Here is a 25,303-nt window from a genome sequence, read left to right as displayed (position 1 = left end):
AAGGGATAACTTCTGGCTCTGAGTTTAGGGATCATTCCTGGTGGTACTGGGCAGATATAAGGGTGCCAGAGATGAAATCTAGTTGGTCTGATGAAAAGCAAACACTATATTTGCTGTATTATATCTCTGGCACTATATAAATATATTTTTAATTGGTACTATCTTATCAGGTAAAGTATCTGCTTCCTGTGGCCTGGGACTTGTGTGTGTGTATGTGTGTATGTGTGTGTGTGTGTGTGGTACATGTGTACATGTGCATGAGTTTTAATCACACATGGGCCTCCAAAAAATCTCAAACCATGATGCTTTTAAAGAAAGCCAGCACTAGAGAACCCCTCAGCTGAATATCAACCATAGTTTTGTTCAATAAAGACAATACTAGCCCGCACTTTTATGTCCACTAACACTGAAAAATCCATTTCTAATGTTCCTAATGTGGAATAAAAATAATAGCATTAATTTTTTAGATTAGAATAATATTTCACTTCAGGTTATTGTATATTAGGAGGTTACATGTGACAGAGTAAATAGATATCTGTTAATTGAGATATTCCAGCCTAGTTGTAATAATATTTAACCATATCTCATTGTTTAAATATGTTTTTAATAGAATCTGTCATAATGATCACAAAGAACATCAAAGTAGAAACTCTTACAAATTTTACCCAATAAAATTTTTAATTTTTCAAATAAATAAGCTGTTGAACTTAAAAATCCCTTTATTTCCAATACCAGGATACTATATGTTCAGATATATATTATATACATTTTACCCAGGGTAAAAAATGCTTTGGAAAGAAGACTTAAGCTTCAATATATTATAAGACAGCAATAGCTAAGGAAGATAAATCTGCTAAGCTGTGTGAAATGTAAAAGGAAAAGCCATTTGGTTACTTTACTTTTGTTTTCATTTCTTTCTATTAATACACCATAGTGTATTATCTCTCTGACCTGAATAGAACTGCTAACTATGCCTATACAGTACCTTATAATTCAAGAAATTCCATACACCAATTTATACACCCTATAGATATTTTTTATACTATATGACTAATTTTTCTAAAATGTAAACCCATAAATTGAAATAGAACAGCTAGTTACCTGAATAAAGAACTTCACATTGCATTTGTTAAGAGCTGTATTTAAATAACAAGAACAATAATGCGGCATAAGGTGTTTGTGCAGTGATTATTTTCAACTTTAAAATAACTTGGTATTTTTGATTTTAAGATTAACAATCAGAAAAAGAAAAGAATTGCCAATCAGAGCTGAAAAGAAACTCTCAAAGGGGCAGAGTACAAGTCTTATATACAAAAGGCCCTGAGCTATCATCTTGCCTGCGCACTGCTGAGCGCAGTACTGGGGGGACCTTGGGTACCCGCTGGATTTAGCTGGATTTAGCCCTGGTAGTTCCTATAGGAACAATCATAAGGTTGCAGCACTGCCCGGGGATTATTGCCAAGAGTGGTTCCCAGATCCCTGAGCATCACTGAGAAGAAACAAAATAACTAATCATATGTTGATCAAGAATTATTTGAGCACAGTTAGGAGAAACCAGATATCCTTAGGTATGGCAAATCAACATCAAGTCTAGCAAATTCAGTCAGAAAACTCCATCAAAAACTATTACTCTACTATTTTCTATTTTTGAACATAAATATCATACGTGAAAGTCCATTTAAAGAAACGAACTTGTTAGATATTTACAGGACAGTGGAGATACCTTAAATGATTTTTAATTCAGAAGCCTCTTCTATGTAAATATAATGCAAATATAATGTTATTTGCCACATAACAACTACCTGGTTAATGATAGAACTTCAAGATATATATAGTATATAATATGTAAATAGCAGATTATTATCTTCATACTACACAAAAATATCACTTTGCTTCATTATGGTGCTTCAAAATCAATTAATATTATAATTAAATGCATTACTTTTTAAAAATTGCATGAATTACTATATGTAACATTACCTTCTTTAAACTTAATAAAAATCATCAAGCTACAGTATTCAAAAAATATATTTACCCTTTTCTAAGCATCAGGCTGTCCCTTGCAAGACCCAAAGGACAATGTGAGAAGTCCTGAGTTCAAACCCTGCCACAGCATGGCCCTGTACTCTGTTTGGTGTAGCCCTAGTGGGCCAGGAACACTTCCATAACCTCATCTTAAAAATAAAAGAGGCTGTGGGGGCTGGAGGGGTAGCATAGAGGGTAGGGTGTTTGCCTTGCACTCTGCCAACCTGGTTCAATTTCCAGCATCCCATATGTTCGCCTGAGCACCTCCAGGCGTAAGTCCTGAGTGCAGAATGAGGAGTAACCCCTGTGCATCGCAGGGTGTGACAAAAAACAAATAAATAAATAGATAGATAGATAGATAGATAGATAGATAGATAAATAAATAAATAAATAAATAAATGAGGAAAAATTTTTTTTCCTTTTCTTTGGGTCACACCCGGCGATGCACAGGGGATACTCCTGGCCCTGCACTCAGGAATTACTCCTGGAGGTGCTCAAGGGATCATATTGGATGCTGGGAATCGAACCCGGGTTGGCCATATGCAAGACAAATGTCCTACCCGCTCTGCTATTACTCCAGCCTCAAAAGAGGAAAAATTTTATAGAGACTTTTATACAGTTGCAATTCATAGCTGCTAATATTTGAGAAATGTCTTGGCATTTAAATTTCAACTGTCATAAAATGCATAAAGTTGAAAGTCTGTAAAAGAAAACATCATTCTCAGCAAAAAAAAAACCTTTGTATTTACCAATAATTTTCAAGATTACCTGTATATAACTTGCTTTTATTAATTACTGATAATATATACTTGATGACTATTAATTATTTGGTCTTCTAAAGATTTAAACCAAGGCTTAGGGGCAAGGAAAGTGCAACTTATAAAGCAAAAGATAACCATTTACCTTCCAGATTAAAACTCAAAATTGAAGGAAAGGAGTACTATCATAATTACAGCATGAGATGGGCATGTTGCTTTCCTTTATTTTTGTTTGTAGACCACTCCCAGCAGTACTCAGGGCTTACGACAGCTCTGAGCTCAAGAATTACTTCTGCAGGGGGTTGGGAAAAAAAATGAGTGATTTAACCCACGTCAGCCACATGCACAGTAAGTGTCTTACCTGCTACATTCTCTCTCTCTCCAGCCTTTAACATGCTGACGTTTATTGCAAAATTCTTTGCAATATCCAAAGGCTACAAACAACCCTTGTGCCCACTGACTGATGAGTAAATGAAGATGTGTATACATATACACCCAAGAGAATATTATTCAACAATAAAGAAAGATGAACTCCTGCTGTTTGCAATGTCATGAATGGAGCTTGCGGGTAAAATGCTAAGTGAAGTAAATACAAAGAAAGACAGTATTGTGTGATTTTATTCCTATGTACTATATAGCAAAAAAACCCTGATGAACTAAAGAAGCTAATAATATGCCTTTAGACCTTAAGACTATAAAATGAATTATTGGCTACCAGAATGCAAATATAAAAGCTGACGGGCTGAGACCGAAGGAATGCCTTCATATTAGAGGGGGGAAAAAGGTTTTCAATGTTGTACCTTTAAAGCTCTACAATGTCATAATGCAAAAATATTTTTGTTTGCTTTGGTTTGGGGGCCATACCTAGCATACAAAAAGATAACCATTTACCTTCCAGATTAAAACTCAAAATTGAAGGAAAGGAGTACTATCATAATTACAGCATGAGATGGGCATGTTGCTTTCCTTTATTTTTGTTTGTAGACCACTCCCAGCAGTACTCAGGGCTTACGACAGCTCTGAACTCATCATTTGGTTTGGGGGCCATACATAGCAAGTTCCTAACTCTGCCCTTAAGTATCACTCCTAGTGGTGCTCCAGGAGCCACATATGAATGATAGTGGAGATTGAACCTGGGCTGCTGCATGCAAGTGGTAAGTTTTTTACTATTGTTAATATCTTTTTGCACCTCCAAAAAATACTTTAAAGGGGGGCTATGGAGATTCTAAAGAGGTAAGCCAAATTCCTTGCAATGCTGACAAGCCAGGTTCGATTCCTAGCAGCATATGTCTACCATTGCTAGTCTACAGTGCTGGAGGTCGCTGGCAACTGCTGGAGTAGCTCTTGTGGCCCTTTGCAGAGCAAAGCCTGAGAAGCACCCCTTCCTCAGTATGAAGGACTGAAAAGCACTGAACTGCCATTCTGGTTGACTGAGTTTTGCTGGGTGTGGGCCCTGAGTCACCTAAGCACCACCTGGGCAGACCCAATAAGTTAAAATAAAAATTGAAAATGACATTGAGAGAGGCATGTTAATTTGTTTTGGGCAAAGTAATTTTGAAAAGTCTCTGTTTTATCTTTAAGTAAATGACCATGCAAATATAAAGTTTTCACAAGATAGCAATATAAGTAGCAAAAATCTAATGTTAATTTTGCAGTATCTTCACATGAGTATCTTCTCTAGCCACCTCAAGAAAACTAACCTAGGCAAAATAGTATATAAAACCTGTTGTCAGTTGTGAAAGAGTATATATACAAAAATCTAGGACATCCAATACGAATCTTAAAAATAAAATTCTTAAGGCTTGGAAGAGAGCTAAAGCAGCAGAGCACATACTTATGTGCCTAGAATGTTTAAGGTTTGAGTTCACTCCCTGGTTTTGCATGGGCTTCCCAAGCACCGCTGGGTATAGCCATGGTGTCTCCAAGCGTTACCACACCAAGTCAGGCCAAGCTTTACTGGTAATCACCTGCATTAAATAAAAATTCTTAAACACACAGAATCTACTACATCACCCACAGTAAAGTGACTTGAAAGATAAACTATAACTTGACAAGTATAGAACCCCTTATTCTGCTCGTGCTTACATGATTTATTAAATCCAGTGACACTAAACTTATTTACCTTTCTCTTATTATTTTCTAGTAAATATTTCAAGAAATTACCCTGATGAAATTTCTCTTCTCATTTTCGAATTCAGTTTGCACATTTAACTATTGGAATTTCATCATTTTGGGCCACACTGTTCTTTGTGCTAAAGACTTTTATGACCTATTTACTGAGAAAGCAAGAGGAATGTTCAGAGGAGTAACTTAATCTTATATCACAAATCTGGACTCATGTTACCTTTTAGTTTTCACCCAATTCTCACTTGGGCGCTATCGTCTTGGCCACACTGCTAGCAGGATCCAGTGGATGGACCCTTCTATAAGAACTCATCTCTGGGATCCTTTTCTTCCAATAACAGCAGGAAAGGATGATGTTAAGATTTGCTACAGTTTTATCAAACAATAACTACAATTGCACATATTTTTTTGCTGCAGCAATCTGGACTTGTGCGGGCAAGGGAAGAAGGCTGGGCCACACCAAGCAGTTCTCAGGGCTTAATTCTAGCTCTGTATACTGGGATCACACCTGGTGGTGCTGGGGAGAAAACTGGATCAGCAGCATGCAAGACAAAGTAATCTGTTTTAAAGATGCCTCCACTATTTAGTAAGTCCCATAAATTAGAAGGACGGGCATTATCAACTTTATGCATAAAAATGAGACTTGGATGCACAAGCACTGATGCCCACTATGCTCTACCCAACAATGGGATGCTAATATTTCTTTTTACCCCTCATAGTTTAATTTACTTTTAAAATGGATTTACTTACATAGAGACTTTTTTATCAGGACTGGGTATCCTAGGAGGAACTAGTTTCATTTATTATAGCTTAGGCAATATGGCTACAATATTGTTAAATAGCTTAGGCAAAATGACTATACTAGTGTTAAAGCATTTCTGTACATAGTTACTGCATTTAAAGGGGTGATAACTAAGCCCAAATCAGACAATAATTAGAGGAGTTTCTTTCATCAATCATAATGGATGGCTGCCATATCCAGTTCTAACCAGAAACAATGATCTATTGCATGTTGGTTTGGTTTGGTTTGAGGGAGGCTGTACCTGGTTGTGTTCTGGGCTTACTCCTGACTCTGTGCTCAGAAGATCACTTCTAACAGGACTCAGGAAACCATGTGAAAATGCCAGGGAACAAATCTGGGTCAGCTGTATGCAAGGCAAGCACCTTACTTGCTGTACAATATCTTTAACCCAGTGGATTTATTATTAACTTCAATAACAGTTTTTCAGTGTGGGGTGGGGGTGGGGGTATCAAACCCAGGTCTCAAGCATGCAAGATATCCTACTTTACCCCTGAGTCACCGCCTAAATTTAGTCACAGTTTAAATTGACTAGGACACTTTGTTAGAAATAGCCTACCTAATAAAGTTTGCCACAATAGGAGGGAAATGAAGTAACCTCAAGGTAGAAGAGAAGTGCTCAAATATTAGAGAAAGCTAGGACCAAAGGATCAAGCAGATCAGAAAAGCCCTGGGCACAGGTGGGATTAAAGAGTAACTTGATGCCAGAACAAGAAAATGGGATCCCCCAAAAAAGATAGAAAATGCCAGCAGGCATGTGAAATTTTCTCTTGCTCTTTTAAAGTTTGTGCTCTGGACTCCAGGATTAAGTGTCAAGAGCAGGAGTCAAGCGTGAGGAAGGCGCCTAGTGAGTTCTGGGTAACTCACTAATATCTAAAACACTGGACAGTATGGACTTCCCATAGTGACATAAGCACAAGGTGGAGTAAAATATTTAAAGTAACCAGCCAAATGTCTAGTGCATGCAAAGCTCATGTAGTCATCTTCCACAAAGCAAGCACAAGGCAAGCCACAATCCCCACAGCCTGATATGCTTAAAAATAAAAGGCTTAGAAAAATCCCAAGGATCTGGAGTCAATGGACAAGGGACTGGGGTTCTTTTCTTAAAGCACATAGGAGTTAATCCGATTCCTATGTACCTCAGGAAAATTTACTTTAGTTCTCAGAACCAACTCTAATATACACTTCTTGTGTCACAGAAAAAAAAAGGAAACAGTTATTTAAATATATAAAAGTGTCCTTAAAGGTAAGAGAAATATAAAGTATTAACTTTACAATACATGATACAACAACCTCATTTATCTTTATATTACAGGTGTAGAATAAAATTATTTCAGGAATTCAATTTGATGTCTATCCAAGAAGCTTACTGTACAGATTTAACACAAATAGGTCTCTTCACTTAGCAAGGTTAGCACATAACACTCCCAAGATGCTGTTTCCATTTAAGTCAGCAGTAGCGCATATAGCCACACTTATATCCATAACCATTTTCATATTTGGTAATCTTTTACTTAAACAATGGTGCCCCCTCAGTTCTGGTTAAGAAATACATAGGAAAATAATTTTAAGTCAATACAAGTTGGCACAAATGTGAATTAATGGTTCACTATGTCATACTTTACATTCTCTTCAATAAATTGTCACATCTTTCATTTTTTTATACCTCTCTTTTATGTGTGTTCTCCTTCAGTATTTGGAAAGTTAGTGCAGAGCTTGCACAAGTACTAAGATTTCTGCGGAAACCCCAAGAATTTCAGGGTTAGCCTTACCTAAATTTAATCCTGTCAACTAAGAACATGAGACTAGACTCTGAGAGAAATAAAGTTTTCTCACAGTCATTTCCAGCTAACACAACAGGTAAGAAAGCATATGCTCATGTTTTAGCCACCATCTTTGAATATTGTCCATTTTCAATTTTTCTGCCATACATGCTTACTTCAGTAGTACTGTAAGATACTATCGGGTGTAATATATGAAAGTTTTTACAACAAAGCAAGCATTCAACTAACATTAATAGGAACTCAAATTTCACTACTCTCCTGCCCCAGGGTTGTCTTCTCTACCTTTTCATTCTTTTTCAGTTGTTAATATGCACTTTTCCCATAAAACATTATGGATCCATTTCTGTTCACAATATTAGAAAGAAATAGTAGAAAGAAAACCTGAAGTTCTCATTTCTGGTGCTTTCTTTCTTCTCTCGTGAAGTAAAAATTATGGATACTTGAAAGCATAAAGCTTGGTCCCTATTTAGAAGACGAAGGGGTCAGAAGGAAAGTTCCATGGTGAACTTTGAAATTTGCAGGCTGAAGGCTTGGGCTCAATCCTTGGTACCACCTGATTCTCTGATTACCATAGAGAGCAACCATGGATCAAGTTCAGAAGTAGACCCCCAAATACTTCTTGTTGTGAAATTTAAAAGGACTCAAAAAGTCAAAAAGTCAACTGCTCTATAAAACATGCATGTCAAGAATTTTGGGGGTTTGTAAGGAAAATAGAACCTCATAAAATTCCAATTTAATTTTCTTAGCCACATTACACAATAAGGACCAAGAAGGACAATAACCCCAAATCTGCTAGGATCCTAAGTTAATAATAACTTAATAATAATAACTTTCCATAATACTATGATGTCTTTTATTATCTTTGAACTGAAAATCATTTTCACTTCCCATTTGTTGAAAACTATATGAAGGGGATGGATGAACTCCAGACTCTCTCTGATTATCTGTCTTTGATTTTCTGAATCAGCCTCGTCTTTTGCCAAACCATTTATGTGAAACTAAGAAAGTAACATAAATTAAGAAAAAGGAATAATGACATAGAAGCTAGTTGGAAAGAGAGTGTAACATGTGGGGAAAACTTAAACTTAGAATAAAATGTCTAGATTTTAATTCTACTTGGGCCATGCTATGTAAATCAGCTTAGCATATTAATGAAAATTTATGTGTAAGTTGAGAACATAGGATTATATGACAAGACTTACCTTATGCCCAGGGTTTTGTGAAAAATCAAATATACACAATATTTAGCTTGAGCACAGTTCACCCGTTTGGTATTTAACTCAATAACAAATTAGGTAAATGTCTAATAAATGCTAGTAAATTTTCAAATATTTAGATATGATTTCCATTCCTATCCTCAAACCAGCCCTTTAACACTGAACCTTTACTTTTCCTCTGCTTTAATTATTCTGCAGTTATTTTCTCTATGAAGTTTTATAAAAAATGAATAAAGTTTTATATCTAATGCTATATTCTATGATTTAGAGCAAGCTAATGTAGTTTTCAACTCATGTAATAGACTGGTTTATAGTGACTGATGACAATTACTTTAAGTATTTGCTGAGAAAGTTATATTTCAATAAACCTCAGAACACACACACACACCCCAAACCCTGAAAACCTCACTAAGATAAAGGCAGTTGCCACCCCCTTATTTGTAGATAATTAAATCAATCAATGAAAATTATTTGTGGGTGTCAGTCAACCATTCTAATAATATGGCAATTGTATTTACAATTAATTATATTCCTAATAAAACTAATGTTTTTATCATAAAATACTTAATTTTTTAAAGAAAAACTTTTAATATTGAGGTGAAAGTAGCTTCATTATTTTTCCATTTATACATATGTAAAGAAATTATCAAGCTCAAATTAAGTAGTAATTTACAATCAAGGCTGATGAAACTATACAAATAAAAATTTAATTGATATTTTAATTGATATGTTTCTTTAACATATTCACCCATCAGTGTTTGCTCTATTACAGTCTATTTTTATACTGCTAAGAGTACATGCACAGTAGGTAGCTCAGGATAATGGTTCTGCCATGAAGACAAAAGTGAATTTTAAATCTCATTGGTCTCTTATCTGAACTTAAATGCTGTAGGCATATTATGAAAGCAGTTTCTCAGACATGTGATAAGATGGACCCAGCATTATCACAAAGACTTAAGTCATTTGACAACTATTTCAAAACACTCTGAAAAGCATTTTCCTTTTCAATCTGTTTGGATGTAGTTTATTAAAAAAGGTCACCACCTATGACTGTGTGATTAAGTTTTTGCACATCTGTTTCATCTAAATTGTGCTAGGATCACCAGATTTTAGATTTAAAGTGCCCACAAGGAATAAGTGTACTAGGGTTCCAAACTGGGATGATCTGATGTGCTTACATGGCTGCAAACTTGGATTCCAAAGCACTCATCGATCTGCCACTGCACAAAAGGACATGAGGAGAGAAGGCTGATTGATAAAGTTAATGCAGTGGTCCGGGATTATAAAGGGCTGTTGTGTAACAGCATCATACACTGTGATATGTTGTAAATTCTTGCAATAAAAGAACACTATCTGCATGCCAGTGGAACATAGTCACAGGAACAGCAGTGGGAAAGATGCTTCAGACATGAGCTGCTGGCCTGTGCGCCTCATTTCCATTTGTCCATAGAAGCTCATGCCATCTTACGTGCTAATCTTAAACAGCAGCTTTAGGATTCAGTCCTAAAACTCACCCCTCACCCACTTAAAATCTCTCACTCTCCACCATCCCTGAAACAGTCCAAAAGGAGGCGTGATGGCCACTGTTTGCACGGTGCCCTCCTCTTCCTACTGGAACCCTGGCAAGCAGCCGCCCTAAATTTCCACTGGCTGCTGAAGACCTCCATCCACCTGTCACCTGCAGCAGCACCAAAGGAGGCAGAAGAAACCTATAAATCCTATTCAGGAGAAAGGTTTCCAGGACAGGTGGCAGGGACCACAACCAGTGAGAACAAAAAAGACTGACAACCAGACAGACAAACAGGAGCACCATCAGACACCATCCATTACTTCCAAACTCAGAAGAGGGGAAGCCTGCAGCACCAGGGACATAGCTGTTCCAACAGGGACAGGCAGCAAACGATCAAGGGGTCTGCCTCCCTCAAGCCAGTAGGCTTTAAAGTGTTGGGATTTTGCATGAGCAGGAGCAAAGAGTGCAGAAACCTGCTGATCTTTAAAGAACCAGGTCAGCTCCGGCCTTCTGAGTTAACAGCCCCTCTCTGAGTCTACAGTGAAAAGGGCAGGAATGACTGATGGATTTCTACTCTTTGGCTGGGCCCTAGCTCCTGCAGCTTTCCAGTGTGGGTGACAGGGACACTAATGGGCACCCACCGGTCTGTGAATGCTGCCTCTCTCCTGCCAGCATGGCTGCACTGGGCATAAGCAAAGAAACCTTCCACCTTCTATGGCAGCATCTTCCCCTCGGGAGGCAAGGCTGGGAGGCCGACTGGGACTGCCCCATACTTGGCTGTCACCCCTGTTCCCCCTCCCCTTCCTTCGTCTTTGCTGTCAGTTAACTCCAGATGCAACAGGTTCCCTTGGGTTCCAAATGCCGATCCCCTGCCCCACTGTATATAACTTGGGGACTAAATGGGGCACTAAGAAATGAGTTCCGGTTAAGGTCTCAATTTCTTCATTCCTGAGTTGAAAACTTTCCTAAATTCCTGGAGCCTTCCCAAGGATTGAAGGCAGGGTAGGGGTCCCTGCATCTCTGCCCTCTGGGTGATGCTAAAGAGCAAGCAAAGCCCAGTTTGGATGCCTGCACCTTGTTAACAGTTCTAGGGGTGGGGGGCAATGACAGGCTCACCACACCCCCACACCAGCAGGGATGCGCCCAGCCCTAGGCAGAACCCCTGGTCTAGGGCACTGGGCAGAAATCTCTTGGATGGGTGGCGGGTTTTAAAGGGGGAGGTATCCAAACCATCCATCTCCTATAGTGCTGCTTCCACTAGGAACTGGGCAGGCTCCAGAGGTCTTGTGGAAACCAGTAAAGAGGAAACTATCATATCCTGGCCAGAGTCCCCATCAGCTTCTTCCATTATTAAAAACTTTGCATTGCCAACGGCATGGAAGACGAGGAGGAAAATGTGTCTTCACACAGGTATTCTGTGCAGAAGATTTGCGAGTCAAAGGTTAAAGAGAGACTGGGGAGGCAGGTTACCAAAGATGGCAACTGCCATCCCCTCCAGCCCCCCGAAAATGACCCAACCGAGCACTGTGCAAGAAATGAGGACTAAAATGAACACTAACAAATGAGCATTTTTCTTATATAAATACTGGCACCCTTCACTGGAGTCACCCCAACCTGCTAAACAACTCCAAGAAAAGAAGAGGAGCTGCTGGCAGCAACCGTGCGCCCCACCTTCCCTTCCTTCCACTCACCCGCTGCCCCCGAACCTGCATAGCCCAGGGCCCTTCCCCGGGGGTGGGATCTGCCCTGCTCACCCCACCCTCACAGTAGCCCCCCTTGCACCCCACCTTGCCCTGCACCCGCGTCTCCGGCCAGCCTCTCCCGGCTCGCCTGCATCCCCTCCTTCCCCGGTACCCCACTTCCCCCCGCATCCCCTTCTCCAGCCCAGCGCCCCCAGCCCAGCCCGGGGCCCGCCCCTCCCCCACCGCGCCCCAGGGACGGGGTGAGCGAGCGGGGTAGGGACCGCGGGCGTTCCGAGACGCGGATGGCGCGGCCGGGGGGTCTTACTTGAGCATGGCTTCTTCTTTTTCCTCCTCTTCCTTCTGCCGGTCCATCACTGCCATGATGATGTTCCTCTCCTCCTCGGTCAGGTGGCTCAGGTCGGGCAGCTCTTGCATGGGGGGAGGCCCCGTGGGGGGGCGAGGACCGCGGGGCCCCACGGCCGAGGACATCTTGCTGGCCTGCCCGGCCCCTGCTCGGGAGCTCGGGGCTCGCCCCGGTGGGCTTCACCGCCCAGCAGCTGCGCCCCGGCTTTCCGCCCCCCCCCACTCACAGCGGAGCCCTCCTGGCGGCGGCGGCGGCAGCAGCAGAGCCGGGGCGAGCGAGGACCCCGTCGTGCATGGTTGTCCGCCTCCACCCAGCCCCGGATGCTGCCTTTGTTGCGGTGGCCCTGGCGAGGCTGGGGCCGCCCGGCCGCCTCCCGCAAGCCCCGTCGTCGGCCGGCGGGGGCGGGCGGGCGCGGCGAGGGGGCGCGGGCTGGGCCGCGCGGGGCTGCGCGGGGCGGCTGGCGGGGGCGGGGCTGGGCCGGCCGCGGCTGCCGAGGCTGCTCCCGGGCGCGGCTGCCTCCAGCTTTTCGGGCTGCGGGGAGGAGAGGCAGAGTTTGGCTGGCAGTTAGGCGGAGTCTCGGAGGCTGGGCTCCCCGCCGCCGGGGCCGCTGCCGCTCTCGCAGACGCTCGGTCCCCGAGCCGCTCCGCCCACGGGCACCCACCCGCCCACTCCCCAGGTCCCAGCGGCGCGTGCCCCGGCGGCTCCCCCCACGCTCGCCAACGTGCACACACACGCACCTCGCGCTATCCCCAGGTACCCCTCACCCGTGACTCATCCCCCCCCCCTCCTCCTTCTGGTCCCCTGGCTATGTCATCCTCCCCAGCCCTGTTTCCCCCACCCATCCCCTCTGGGTTGCATTAATCGCCCTCATCCTCTCCCCCACCTTCATCGTTGAGCATGAATATTATTTGAACCACCATGTACTCAACAGCAGGAGGACCTAACCCCTTCTGGATGTATTTTGTTCCCTGCTACCGTAGCTTTTTGGTTTACTAGTGAAGTGTCGTAGTCACAGCAGTGATGTTTTCCATCATTCACACACATACACACACACACACACACACACACAACACAACACACACGCCAGCAGCCTGGATTTCCCAGGTCTATATTGTATGCAGCGCCTTTCTTAACCCATCTTTCATAGGACTGTTGCACGATTCACCCTATTTTCGCCTCAAGATGTCCCACCCACGACAGGACAGCGCGTTAATTTGTCATTTTAAGCTCTAAGTGCCCCCATCCCATCTGTCCTGGTACCTGCAAAGGGATTCTCTACTCCAATCCCCGTAATGATTCTTACTATCATCATGTACTCACTTCCTAACCTCCACCTCTGTAGGTACTTCTCAAGAAGCACTGATCCCAGATAAAGGAAACACCCAACCAAATTCTAGTGTAGGAAGCTTCTGCTCAATGCCTGGCCCAATGAGAGGTTACGTTGAGTTTCTGTAGCTGATAAAGGCAAAAAATAGACAGTTCTTTCAAAACAGGCAATGTCACACGCTGAAAAAAATAAAACTGGAGCCTGAATTTTGTTAATATAATTACATAAGAATCAATACAGAGAAAGGTTCAAATTGAACCACTTGTTTCCTAGTGACGATTTCTCTTAGCAATGGTGATGAGAGAACTAATGTTCCAGACGGGGTTGAACAAGAATTTTTCCCTCCAAGCCTAACTTCCTTAAGGAAGAAAATAATATTTATAAGTTCTGGAAAATCCCCAAATCTTTGTTTAAGGGCATTTTGAGTTTACTTTATCTCCCATGGAATTTAGGTGTTATTTTTTGTGTGGACACATTTGTTTGAATACTTTGAATAACAGAAGACTAACTGCCCTTTTAAGTTCATCGACATTTCCTTTTTCACCTTAAAATCTTTCAACTATTTAAGATAGCTAATAATGCAATCTTCAATTTTTTCCAGAATAAACCTTCCCGTTTATGGACAATAATTAAAACAGCATGATTTTCAAGTCCCATCATTCCAGTCACCTGCATTTGAAAACACAGTAATTTTCCCCATTAGCCTTTCTGAATGGTGATATCCAGAGCATAGGAAAATTGTATTTAAACCATATTTCCTCCTATACCTTGCATCTTGTGTGTCTTTCTCATTGTTCCCAAGGGGTTCCTCAATAATTAATATACAAAGGGTAGCAGAAGTACAGATAATACATTCATATCATCAGATTCCCATCTCTCTGCTAGACTATGTAGAGCTGCAACAGATAAAGACCTTGTCCTCAAGATGTTTACAGTTAAGTTGTTCCTCATGAATTCTCCAAAAATAAAAATTAAGAAACTATAAATTTTTAGTAGAACATAAAACTAAATAAATAAATTTCTTGGAGACAGAGACCTAATGAACATTAACTGTGGTCTTTTTGTTTGTGGGGTTGCTGTTAACAAAATACCACCTACTGTGATTTAAACAGAAAAAAATACTTTCTAATAGTTATGGAGGTTAGAAATTCAAGACACAAGTAGGACTGATTTTTCCTTATGTCTCTCTCAAAGGTGGGTATGTGTCTCCTTTCTCGCCCTGTCTTTAAGTGGCATTTTTCTATCCTTAAGAATCTGGATCCCAGGGATGATAGCACAGCAGGTAGGGCATTTGCCAACGCAAGTTCGATCCCCAGCATCCCATATACTCGCCCCCAAGCACCACCAGGAGTAATTCGTGAGTGCAGAACCAGGAATAACCCCTGAGCATTGGCAAGTGTGACCCAAAAAGAAAAGAAAGAGAATCTGGATCCCATTGTTGGCATCTTTCCCTGTAAGGAAACCATTCCTTCTGACGTAGGACCCCATCCCTCATGAACTTTAACGTTAGTTATCTCCAAATAAAGTCTGACTTTAAAGTTATGGGGTGAGGATTTCAACACAAAAATGTATTGGGGAAGGTAGGCACAATTTAATTCAATATAAGTGGTTTCCATTTACTTTAATCCTTTGGGAAATGGTGATTGAGATATTTTGTCTAGATGACTTAAATGGAAATGATCTGATGTTGATCATCTTTTTGTAAATAGTTTTTCCCAGAGCTCCATAGTGTTTGTATAACCAGTGAGTGAATAAATGAGCAAATAAACTGACCAATAATTTTGTAGGTACCGTGATTCCACTCATCACTATCAGGAATACCATCATGAAGGCGGGGTAAAACCAAGTTCCAAAGTCCAAAGTTAGCTGCACTTAATTACGAAGGAAGCATCTAAAGTAGGTATACCAAAGTCTATAGTACAAATGATTATTTCCTGAAGAGTCTCTGCACAAATAGTGCAATATTAGACAAATGTACAAAATACCACCATCCTAGAAAGCCACATGTTACCTTAAGAATAAAAAGTGCTAAGAGGCAATTACTTGCTACAGTAAAGAAATATGTTGGCCGGAGAAATTGTGCAAGGGTCAAGGCACTTATATCTGGCCCTGGTTCAAGCTCCTACTACAAAAATGATTTCCTGATTGTGGCCAGGAGAGACCCAGGAGCACAGATCCAGTACTAAGCTCTGAGCACCACTGGATGTGGCCCAAAGCCCAAGTACAATAAAATAAAGCGGTATGTTTTTCTTGATTTGACTTAGTATTTTCCAAATGCAAAAAAAATTGTACTCTCACCTTCTGGACAAAAATGGCTTCAGATAAACTTTAAATACTTACTTGCAAACCTGGTATTCAAAACTCTTAACTAAACAAACTCTGAGAACTTGAATGTGATTCACCTTGCCTAGACAGTAAATATCTTTAGAAAATATGTCTAAGGTCTCTATCAGAGACACTTAACTTCAACATTAAAGTAATATTCAAGATCCTACTCAGAAATGATTTAGACAAAGCTTCTCTAAAGTAAGCTCTTAGTTCTTTCCACCAAATACTCATATTAATTTACCATCCTAACAAAGAAAAAAATACATACAGAAAAGAAACAAACCCATAGAAAGACACATGGAATAAAAGGTCATATGAAACATGTAGAAAGCAATGCTATGCTATTCTGCCTAAAACCAAGGAATTCCAGGAACAACCAAAGGCTGAAAGAGGCAAAAAAGGATTCTTCTTTAATTATTTCTAAAGAAATCTAGTCCTGCTAGCATGTCAATTTCAGAGTCCTCTCCTCCATGACTAAAAAAAATTAAATTTTGTTCTTCTAGTCAATTTCTGCTTCCTAGTTATAGCAGCCTTAAGAAACAAAAAAAAATACAGTTATGCAAATTGAAGTGAATTGATAGGCCTCATTGAACCTTGTTTTGCTCATCCACAAAATGGAAATAACAATACTGGCCTTCCAGAATTTTGGTAAGGATGAAAGATCGTGGGTATATGTAACAACTGCTTTTCTAGGTGCTCAGGATATGGAAGGAAATGTCCATAAAAGGGAATGGCTGAAGAGGGAATTGGCAAACTATGGGCCATGAGTCAAATTCAAATGAAAAATTTTTTGTGAATAAAATTTTATTGGAAAACAGCAACTTCCATTGATTTATATATTATCTATAGTTGCCTCCCATTTATAATGGTAGAGTAGTTGCAACAGAAACCATATATCCTACAAAGTCCTGTATCTTTTACAAGAAAAAGTTTGTCAGCCTGATCGGGAAGCTTATCAAGCATTGGAGGAAAGAATCATACATTAAAAAAAAAGCACATTAGAATACTTGGTCTGTGGTAACTGCTCCAGAAAATAACTTAACAGATATAGCTGTGAGTAAACTGTGACAAGAAAGGCAGTCATAAAAGTCCCAAAATGGGCGACCCTGATAAGGGATTGAAAGAGAAAAGAGCTAGTCTATGGACCACTCAGCAGAGTTGCCAACTGAGGAAAGCACTAGTGATAAGTTCCTGAGGCAGAAAAAAGCAGAACTCTGGGAGAACAGAAAGTAAGTCAGAGAAATAATCAATGTGGAAAAGAGAAAATGGCTGGAGATACCTCTCATGCTCTTTTATCCTAGGTAATAGTAGGGAATTAGGGACTGGAGCAATAGCACAGTGGGTAGAGCATCTGCCTCATACGTGGCTGACCAGGGTTCGATTCCTTGCATCCCATATGGTCCCCCAAGTACCCCCAGTTGCAATTCCTGAGTTCATGAGCCAGGAGTAACTCCTGTGCATCGCTGGGTGTGACCCAAAAAGAAATAAGTAGGCAATTAAATCATTGTATTGCCCTCCGGTGGCAAGAGAATGGGGGCAGCAAGGAAGAGCAGAAGTAGGAAATCTGGTTAGAGGAAATGAAAGTGGTTTGCACTGCTATACAGTTGCATGAGTGGAGAAAAATATGTAGAGAACCTTCTACTATCTAATCAACACATATTTATATGAGAGCTAAGGTCAAAAAATAAAGCTAGTTAATTTTTACCTTAAAGAATATGTCAGTCCATCTGGAATAGAGAAGGGATCACTAAGAAAATGATGGCCGGAGGAGTCGGTTGGGATGGGAGATGTGTGCTGAAAGCAGATAAAGGACGAAACATGATGGCCTCTCAGTTTCTGCATTGCAAACCATAATGCCCAAAAGTAGAGAGAGAGTATGGGGAATATTGTCTGCCATGGAGGCAGGGGGAGGGTGGGAAAGGTGGGGGTATACTGGGAGTATTGGTGGTGGGGAATGTGCACTGGTGGAGGGATGGGTGTTTGATCATTGTGTGATTGTAATTCAGACATGAAAGCTTGTAACTATATCTCACGGTGAATCAATAAAATTTAAAAAAAAAAAAGAAAATGTAAATGAGATGATTAAAAGAGTAGAAAATAAGGTACAGGGGGAAAAATCCGTCAGTCGTGCATTTATGATCCCAATATTCTGTATATTCAAGCTATAATTATTCAAATGCTCAATTTCTAGAAAATCTTGAAATAAGTTAGGAATATTTTCAGATAGGAATATTAAATAAATTAGGATTACTCTTCACTGTCTATATACTTCTAACCAATAGATTTAGTTTTAAGTTGTCACCATATGCACCTATATATTTTTCACCACCAATTTTTATGAACACCACTACAACTTAAAATGCCAAAAGATGTTAGGTAGCCATATTTCCTGGTTTATGCAAGGCCTTCTAAAATTTGGCCTATTGCACAATACCATTATAAACAACATCTTCTTTCACTAAAATTTGTCCAGTTTTGAATAATAAATTTTCTGATCAAGGGCCAATGAGAGAGTACAGTGGGTAAGGCATTTGCCTTGCATGCTGCTGACCTAAACTTATGCCCTAGAAAGACATAAATTCTGCCAACTCTGCCAGGAGTGATCCCTGAGTGCAGAATCAGGAGCCAGTCAGAAACACCATCAGTTGCACCCCCCCAAGAAACAAATACATGGTCAGTCTATTTATCCACATTATAGTAATCAGTAATTTTTAAAATACATTCCTTTTTGGCTTCAAAGAATATTTTGGCTCTCAATAGATTTTACTGAAAGTATTTGGCTACAAGTGAATCATATTTTGGCTCAAATGCAGCAAAATACCTATTTTAATCTGATTTTTGGAAAGGGTCCATTATTGTCATTTACTTCATAAGGAATTCAATGTTAGGAATGTCTTTGGCCTAAAATATGGGACATTTTCATTCTCATCTCTTCCAATGGCTCATACCAGCCTTGGGCATACTTATTTGAGAAATTATTATTCTTAGTTATACTTTAATTGAGGTATTTATTTTCAATATTTGTCTCCTAATTAAAATGAGAGTTCATAAGCCCCTTTGTATTCTTCTGAGTCTGATCATCTTCCATATTAGCAAGATTTTCAATGTTTAATTGGCATCGTTTAAAAATAATTCCTTTATTTCTTCCAATTTCTTTCATTGCATTGAGTAACTTGTTAAAAATTCTTCAGTTTTTATTCTATGTATTATAAAGAAACTTCTTAGATGTCTTCACTATTTATTGATTCAACAGAATAGACAATATGATGTTTTGTAAAGTTAAAAATACAAATACACACATACATGCACTGTTTAATTACATTCTGATTAAGACATGGTAGGTGGGAACTAGAGAAAGCAGCAAACCTAAAAGTTTTTATCACCCCCAATGTGAACTTAGTAATGTCAAGTTAAGCTAAGGAAATTGAACACCAGCACTGGCCATCTGATTTCTGATCCCTATTGTCTTGATCGTATGATTGAACTTGAATAAATTACCAAATATTTCTATACTCCAGATTTGTTATATATACAGTAAAGAATTCCCCCTGTGTTGTTTAAGATTCTAATGATTTTTAACAATATAATGTACAGAAAAAGAAATAAATGAACTCTAATATGAAACAGTTAATGAAACGTTTAAAAACTTTTTGTGAAATGAAAGTATTATGAACATGAAAATACATGTACAAGGAAATCAGATTTATTAACTTGGCTTAACTGAATATTTATAGATTTATTATTATCATTAGCCAGTAAAAAATTATAAATTAAACCAAAATGAGATAATATTACATATCCATTAGAATGGCTAACATATAATAGTTATAAGATTCTAGCAGTCTAGCAGTGATGAATCCCTTATATACATTTCCAATGGAACCCAAAAATAACATGCACCCACCATCTCTGTATCACTGTCATCCTGTTGTTCATCGATTTACTCGAGCGGGAACCAGTAACATCTCTATTCCTCCCAGCCCTGGGATTTTAGCAGCCTCTCCTTACTCGTCTTTCCCAACAATTGGAGGCTTTTTCAGGGTCAGGGGTATAAGACCTATCATTACTGTTTTTGGTATAACAAGCATGCCACTGATAGCTTGCCAAGCTCTGCCCGTGTGGAAGGGATACTCTTAGTAGCTTGCCAGGCTCTCTGAGAGGTAGATGTATATATATATATATATGTGTGTGTGTGTGTGTGTGTGTGTGTGTATATATATATATATATATATATGAATCACTGTCACTGTCACTGTCATCCCGTCATCCCATTGCTCATCGATTTGTTTGAGCGGGCACCAGTAACGTCTCTCATTGAGAGACTTATTGTTACTGTTTTTGGCATATCCAATATCCAATACGCATGGGTAGCGTGCCAGGCTCTGCCGCGCAGGTTCGATACTCTCAGTAGCTTGCCGGGCTCTCCGAAAGGGGTGGAGGAAATGAACTTGGGTCGGCCGCGTGAAAGGCAAAAGCCCAACCGCCGTGCTATCACTCCAGCCCCATATATATAAATATATATATTACATATATATATATATATTACTCTATGATTTGTTGGCTACTGTCTGAACTCCATCAAATATGGTGTGGTAATTATGGAAAATGGAAAATGGGTAGGAAGTGTCTCATAATGTGTCACACAGAGCATGGCGGCTGTTGGGTAGTGGAGGTCAACTGCCAGGGCTGGGTTTTTTGGGGCGGGGAGGGTTCTCACCCACCCCCCTCTGGGGTGCCCCGAATGAAAACAGCCTGGTGTGGAGTCTGGTGGCATGACTATGGGGGCCTCATTTTATACACCCACCTGGGGGAGTAGTCATTGAGATTTGGAGGGTGGCCGATGAGGAAATTATCTGGTCCCAGCAGGGTGTGGCAGGGTGTGGCTTATGAGTGTGATCCCTGGGTCACTGGAGATTGGTGACCCACCATATGACCCAAAATAAACCACAATTTTAACCATTATGAGAGAAATAAAATATATGCTCATCTAGATGCCAGACAGATGAATGGGCTGACCTCAAGCTTTGCATGCAAAAGGCTAAAGTTTTATTCCTAGTACCACATGGTATCTTGAACACAGAGCTGAGGTAGCTTCTGAGCATGACCACGTATGGTCCAACAGCTAAAAAATGTAAATATTTAGATATAGATATCACTGTATCATCTCCATGTGAGACTTATTACTATTTTTGGCATATCGGATATGCCACGGGTAGCTTGCCAGGTTCTGCTGTGAGGACGAGATACTCTCGGTAACTCTCCGGGCTCTCTGAGAGATATAGATACACCCATTAAAAGGTTATTATTTGAAAAAAATTTTAATTTTATTTAACTAAAGAAATTATGTCAGATTTATACCAATGAACTACTACTAAGCAACAAAATAATGATACATGCAACAAGCTGCATATATCGTGAGGAAATTGTGCTGAATGAAAAGAGAATTATAAACTATCACATGGAAGTATGGTTTTATTTACATGAAATTCTAGAATACACATATTAAATAATAAGCTATCAAATGTAAGTTAGGAAGTAGAATTTGGTTACACACATACCCACAATTATAAACACCACATAATATGCACACTAATTTATATACAAATGGAAAAACAGTAAGGTATAGTTAACAATATTGTACCAATGTCAATTTCCAAGTTGGAAATAATGCTACAATTATGTAAATGTCACCATTTGAGCAAAGCTGCGTAGATACATAGGATTATTTTTTGTGATCTTCTGTGAGTCTTTAAACACTTCAAAATAAAAGTTAAAAAATCAGATTATGAAGTTGAAGATTGAGTTCAACGGATTGGACTGCTTTGCACGCTGGGGACCTGGGTTTGATCCCTGAGCACTTTTAGTGTGACCTCAAGTAAACTCCAAATAATGACGTTTTATATATATATATATATATATATGCGTATATATGTATTTAAAACTTATTTAAAACTTCCAACAAGTACTGCTCCCAACTATATATTTCTGCTTTGGTTTTTAGCCACACACAGCAGTGCTCAGGTTTTTCTCCCAGCTCTGAGCTCAGGATCACTCCAGAATTGTTTGGGAGACCATCTTGGGTTCCAGAGATTGAACCTGAGCTGAATGTGTGCAAGGCAAGCACCCTACCTGCTGTATTATTGCTCTAGTCCCACCAATTAAATCTATTTGACCTTAAAACTATGACTCTGGGGGCCCGAATGAGCCCCCTGTGGTGGCGGACGCAGGGGATCCCCATGGGCAGGTGCATCAGGCGGCCATCGGGTTTGTTCCGAGGGATCATATGGTCCCCTGAGCACCACCAGATGTAATTCCTGAGTGCAGAGCTAGGAGGAACCCTTGAGCACCGCTGGGTGAGAGGGAGGAAGGAAGGAAGGAAGGAAGGAAGGAAGGAAGGAAGGAAGGAAGGAAGGAAGGAAGGAAGGAAGGAAGGAAGGAAGGAAGGAAGGAAGGAAGGAAGGAAGAAGAAGAAGGAGGGAGGGAGGGAGGGAGGGAGGGAGGAAGGAAGGGAGGAAGGGAGGGAGGGAGGAAGGGAGGGAGGAAGGAAGAAAGGAAGGAAGGAAGGGAGGGAGGGAGGAAGGGAGGGAGGGAGGGAGAGAGGGAGGAAGGAAGGGAGGAAGGAAGGAAGGGAGGGAGGAAGGGAGGAAGGAAGGAAGGGAGGAAGGGAGGGAGGGAGGGAGGAAGGGAGGAAGGAAGGAAGGGAGGAAGGGAGGGAGGGAGGGAGGGAGGGAGGGAGGGAGGGAGGGAAGGAGAGAGGAAGGAAGGAAGGGAGGAAGGAAGGGAGGGAGGGAGAGAGGAAGGAAGGAAGGGAGGAAGGAGGGAGGGAGGGAGGGAGGAAGGAGGAGGGAGGAAGGAGAGGAGGAGGGAGGGAGGGAGGGAGGAGGAAGGGAGAAGGAAGGAAGGGAGGAAGGGAGGGAGGGAGGGAGGGAAGGAGGGAGGGAGGGAGGAAGGAAGAGAGGAAGGAAGGGAGGAAGGGAGGAGGGAGGAAGGGAGGAAGGAAGGAAGGGAGGAAGGGAGGGAGGGAGGGAGGGAAGGAGGGAGGGAGGGAGGGAGGAAGGAAGGGAGGAAGGAAGGAAGGAAGTAAGGGAAGGAGGGAGGGAGGGAGGGAGGAAGGGAGGAAGGAAGAAAGGAAGGAAGGAAGGGAGGGAGGAGGAAGGGAGGGAGGGAGGGAGAGAGGAAGGAAGGAAGGGAGGAAGGAAGGGAGGGAGGGAGGGAGAGAGGAAGGAAGGGAGGGAGGGAGGGAAGGAGGGAGGGAGGGAGGAAGGAAGGAAGGGAGGAAGGAAGGAAGGGAGGAAGGAAGGAAGGGAGGAAGGGAAGGAGGGAGGGAGGGAGGGAAGGAGGGAGGGAGGGAGGAAGGAAGGAAGGGAGGAAGGAAGGGAGGAAGGAAGGAAGGGAGGAAGGAAGGAAGGGAGGAAGGGAAGGAGGGAGGGAGGGAGGGAGGAAGGGAGGAAGGAAGAAAGGAAGGAAGGAAGGAAGGGAGGGAGGGAGGAAGGGAGGGAGGGAGGGAGAGAGGAAGGAAGGAAGGAAGGAAGGAAGGAAGGAAGGAAGGAAGGAAGGAAGGAAGGAAGGAAGGAAGGAAGGAAGGAAGGAAGGAAGGAAGGAAGGAAGGAAGGAAGGAAGGAAGGAAGGAAGGATATGGCAGGTATGTGTGCATCCCTCGGGCGGACTCTGAGAACTTGGAGGGCACTGGAGTTGCTTTAGGTTGTAATCAGCCTTTGAAAAAGAAGAAACCAAAATGGAGAAGCGATTATCCCATGATGGGTGGACAGCAAGAGTGACAAATTCTGGGGCACACCTGCCTTTGAAGGCCGGAAGGAGATCTGGGATGCTCTGGCACATGTGGTTGAGAGCAATGACCATGAACTGGCCCAGGCCATCATTGGTGATGCAAACATCACATTACCACACTCACAGAGTACTATGATGAACTGGGCAATAGATACCAGCTTCCGGTGTATTGCTTGGCACCTCCCATTTAACACGGTTGAGGAAAAGAGCAACTTGGAGACTCTGGATATTCCCCAACCACCCCCCAATCCTGGGTATGAACGTCAGCTCCAGCTGAGCCTGTCCACAGGGAAAGACTTGAGGATCCTGATTCGCAGTACAGACACAGTGTTCCACATGAGGTGGATGCAGCACACGTCCGAGGGCTTGGAGCCCAGCAGTCAGCTGTGGTTCCTCTCCTGCAAGCCTTTGATCGACAAAATGATGATGAAGCTCAAGATCCTCAAGGACCATGTGGTCCAGGTGATCATCAGCCAGCTTCTGCAGAGCCCAATGCCAGTCGAGAACTGAGCCAGACCGTGGCTGCTCTCGGGCCCCACCCATTCCTGTGATTCTTGTGGTTCTTTCCTACTCTACGGGTGAAGTTTACTTTCACTGCTCTGAATTTCCTATGAATGGATTCAGTTCTGAGGAATTACCAGTGAAAAATTCCATCTGTGATAGAAACCAACAAAAATAATTAACAAAACACAAAGAGCCTGCCTTGGAGGCTCATGGGATCACAGTTTCTTGTTTGAGAGGCAGTTAAGAAATAGACAAGCATGTATTTTAAAATGCCCAGCAACTATGTCATGGCTGTGTTTAAATGATCTGGACTGTGCACAGAGTGCTGTCTCCATGAAGAATAGCACTGAGCATCTTTTGAGTACAAAATCAGAAAATCAGATTTCCAGTTGTCCTCAATCACAGTGATAAAATACAAGTCCGGTTTGATTCAGACACAGCATAGGAGCCTCTCAGTACTGCGAGGACTCCCCCTTGAGCACAGAGCCAGAGATAGCCCACAAGTAACAGTGGAAGTAGCTCCAAATCCTCTTCCCCTGACCTCCACATTTGGAAAAAAAGCAGTACTTGAGGTTCATTTCTGTTCTGGTCTTAATTCTTTGCCCAGTCACCATTTGGTCCTAAAGGAGTAGAGACTGAGAAATGGTGTTTCAGCATTGCTTTTCCTCTCCCCATATGCTGTTCTCCTTATTTACATTCACAGTCGACTTTGGTGCCTTCCAGCAGCTGGTGGTGGGCACCTACCGTGCAACCAGATCTCTGATTTTCAGCTGACACTCAGTTAGAAAGTCTCATCATCTTGCTACATAGGTACTTTGAAACATCTGTAGAACGAAACTGTCTTAAGGTCCAAATGTGAGAGTCCCTGCTAGAGACCTTCACTGATAGACCTGTTCTGCGAGGAACTTATCATAGGAGTCTGGGCCTGAGAGTGCAGGAGCCAAGCGTGGCTGTTCCTACTCTAAGATGCCTACCCCTTACTCCACAGTTCAACAGGAGGGCATAGGAAAACTATTCTATCTGTGCCTGGGAGATTTGTTCCTACTGTAAATTCTTTTAGAGAAAATTTCAGCTTTTAATCTACAGTGTGAAA

At 41.6% G+C, this 25,303-nt stretch overlaps 1 protein-coding gene and 1 pseudogene across 26 annotated transcripts in view; one reads left to right on the top strand and one right to left on the bottom strand.

Annotated features, from left to right (window-relative positions):
- The window catches only part of RIMS1 (regulating synaptic membrane exocytosis 1), a 512,610-nt gene extending 499,973 nt beyond the window's left edge, over nt 1-12,637 (bottom strand). For 6 of the 26 annotated variants that reach the window (XM_055136868.1, XM_055136892.1, XM_055136893.1 and 3 more), the window contains exon 1: nt 12,225-12,634. In XM_055136868.1, coding sequence (XP_054992843.1) covers nt 12,225-12,388 — 164 coding nt within the window. In that variant the 5' untranslated portion in view covers nt 12,389-12,634. Of the gene's footprint in view, nt 1-12,224 lie in introns of all 26 variants that reach the window. The other 20 variants (XM_055136877.1, XM_055136873.1, XM_055136895.1 and 17 more) reach the window with 7 other exon arrangements.
- Nucleotides 12,556-24,216, top strand: LOC101552616 (ubiquitin domain-containing protein 2-like; annotated as a pseudogene).
- The last annotated feature ends 1,087 nt before the right edge of the window (nt 24,217-25,303 follow it).

Source organism: Sorex araneus, chromosome 4 (assembly GCF_027595985.1).
Source record: "Sorex araneus isolate mSorAra2 chromosome 4, mSorAra2.pri, whole genome shotgun sequence".
NCBI classification, from domain to species: domain Eukaryota; kingdom Metazoa; phylum Chordata; class Mammalia; order Eulipotyphla; family Soricidae; genus Sorex; species Sorex araneus.
This window is presented reverse-complemented; position numbering and strand designations above follow the sequence as displayed.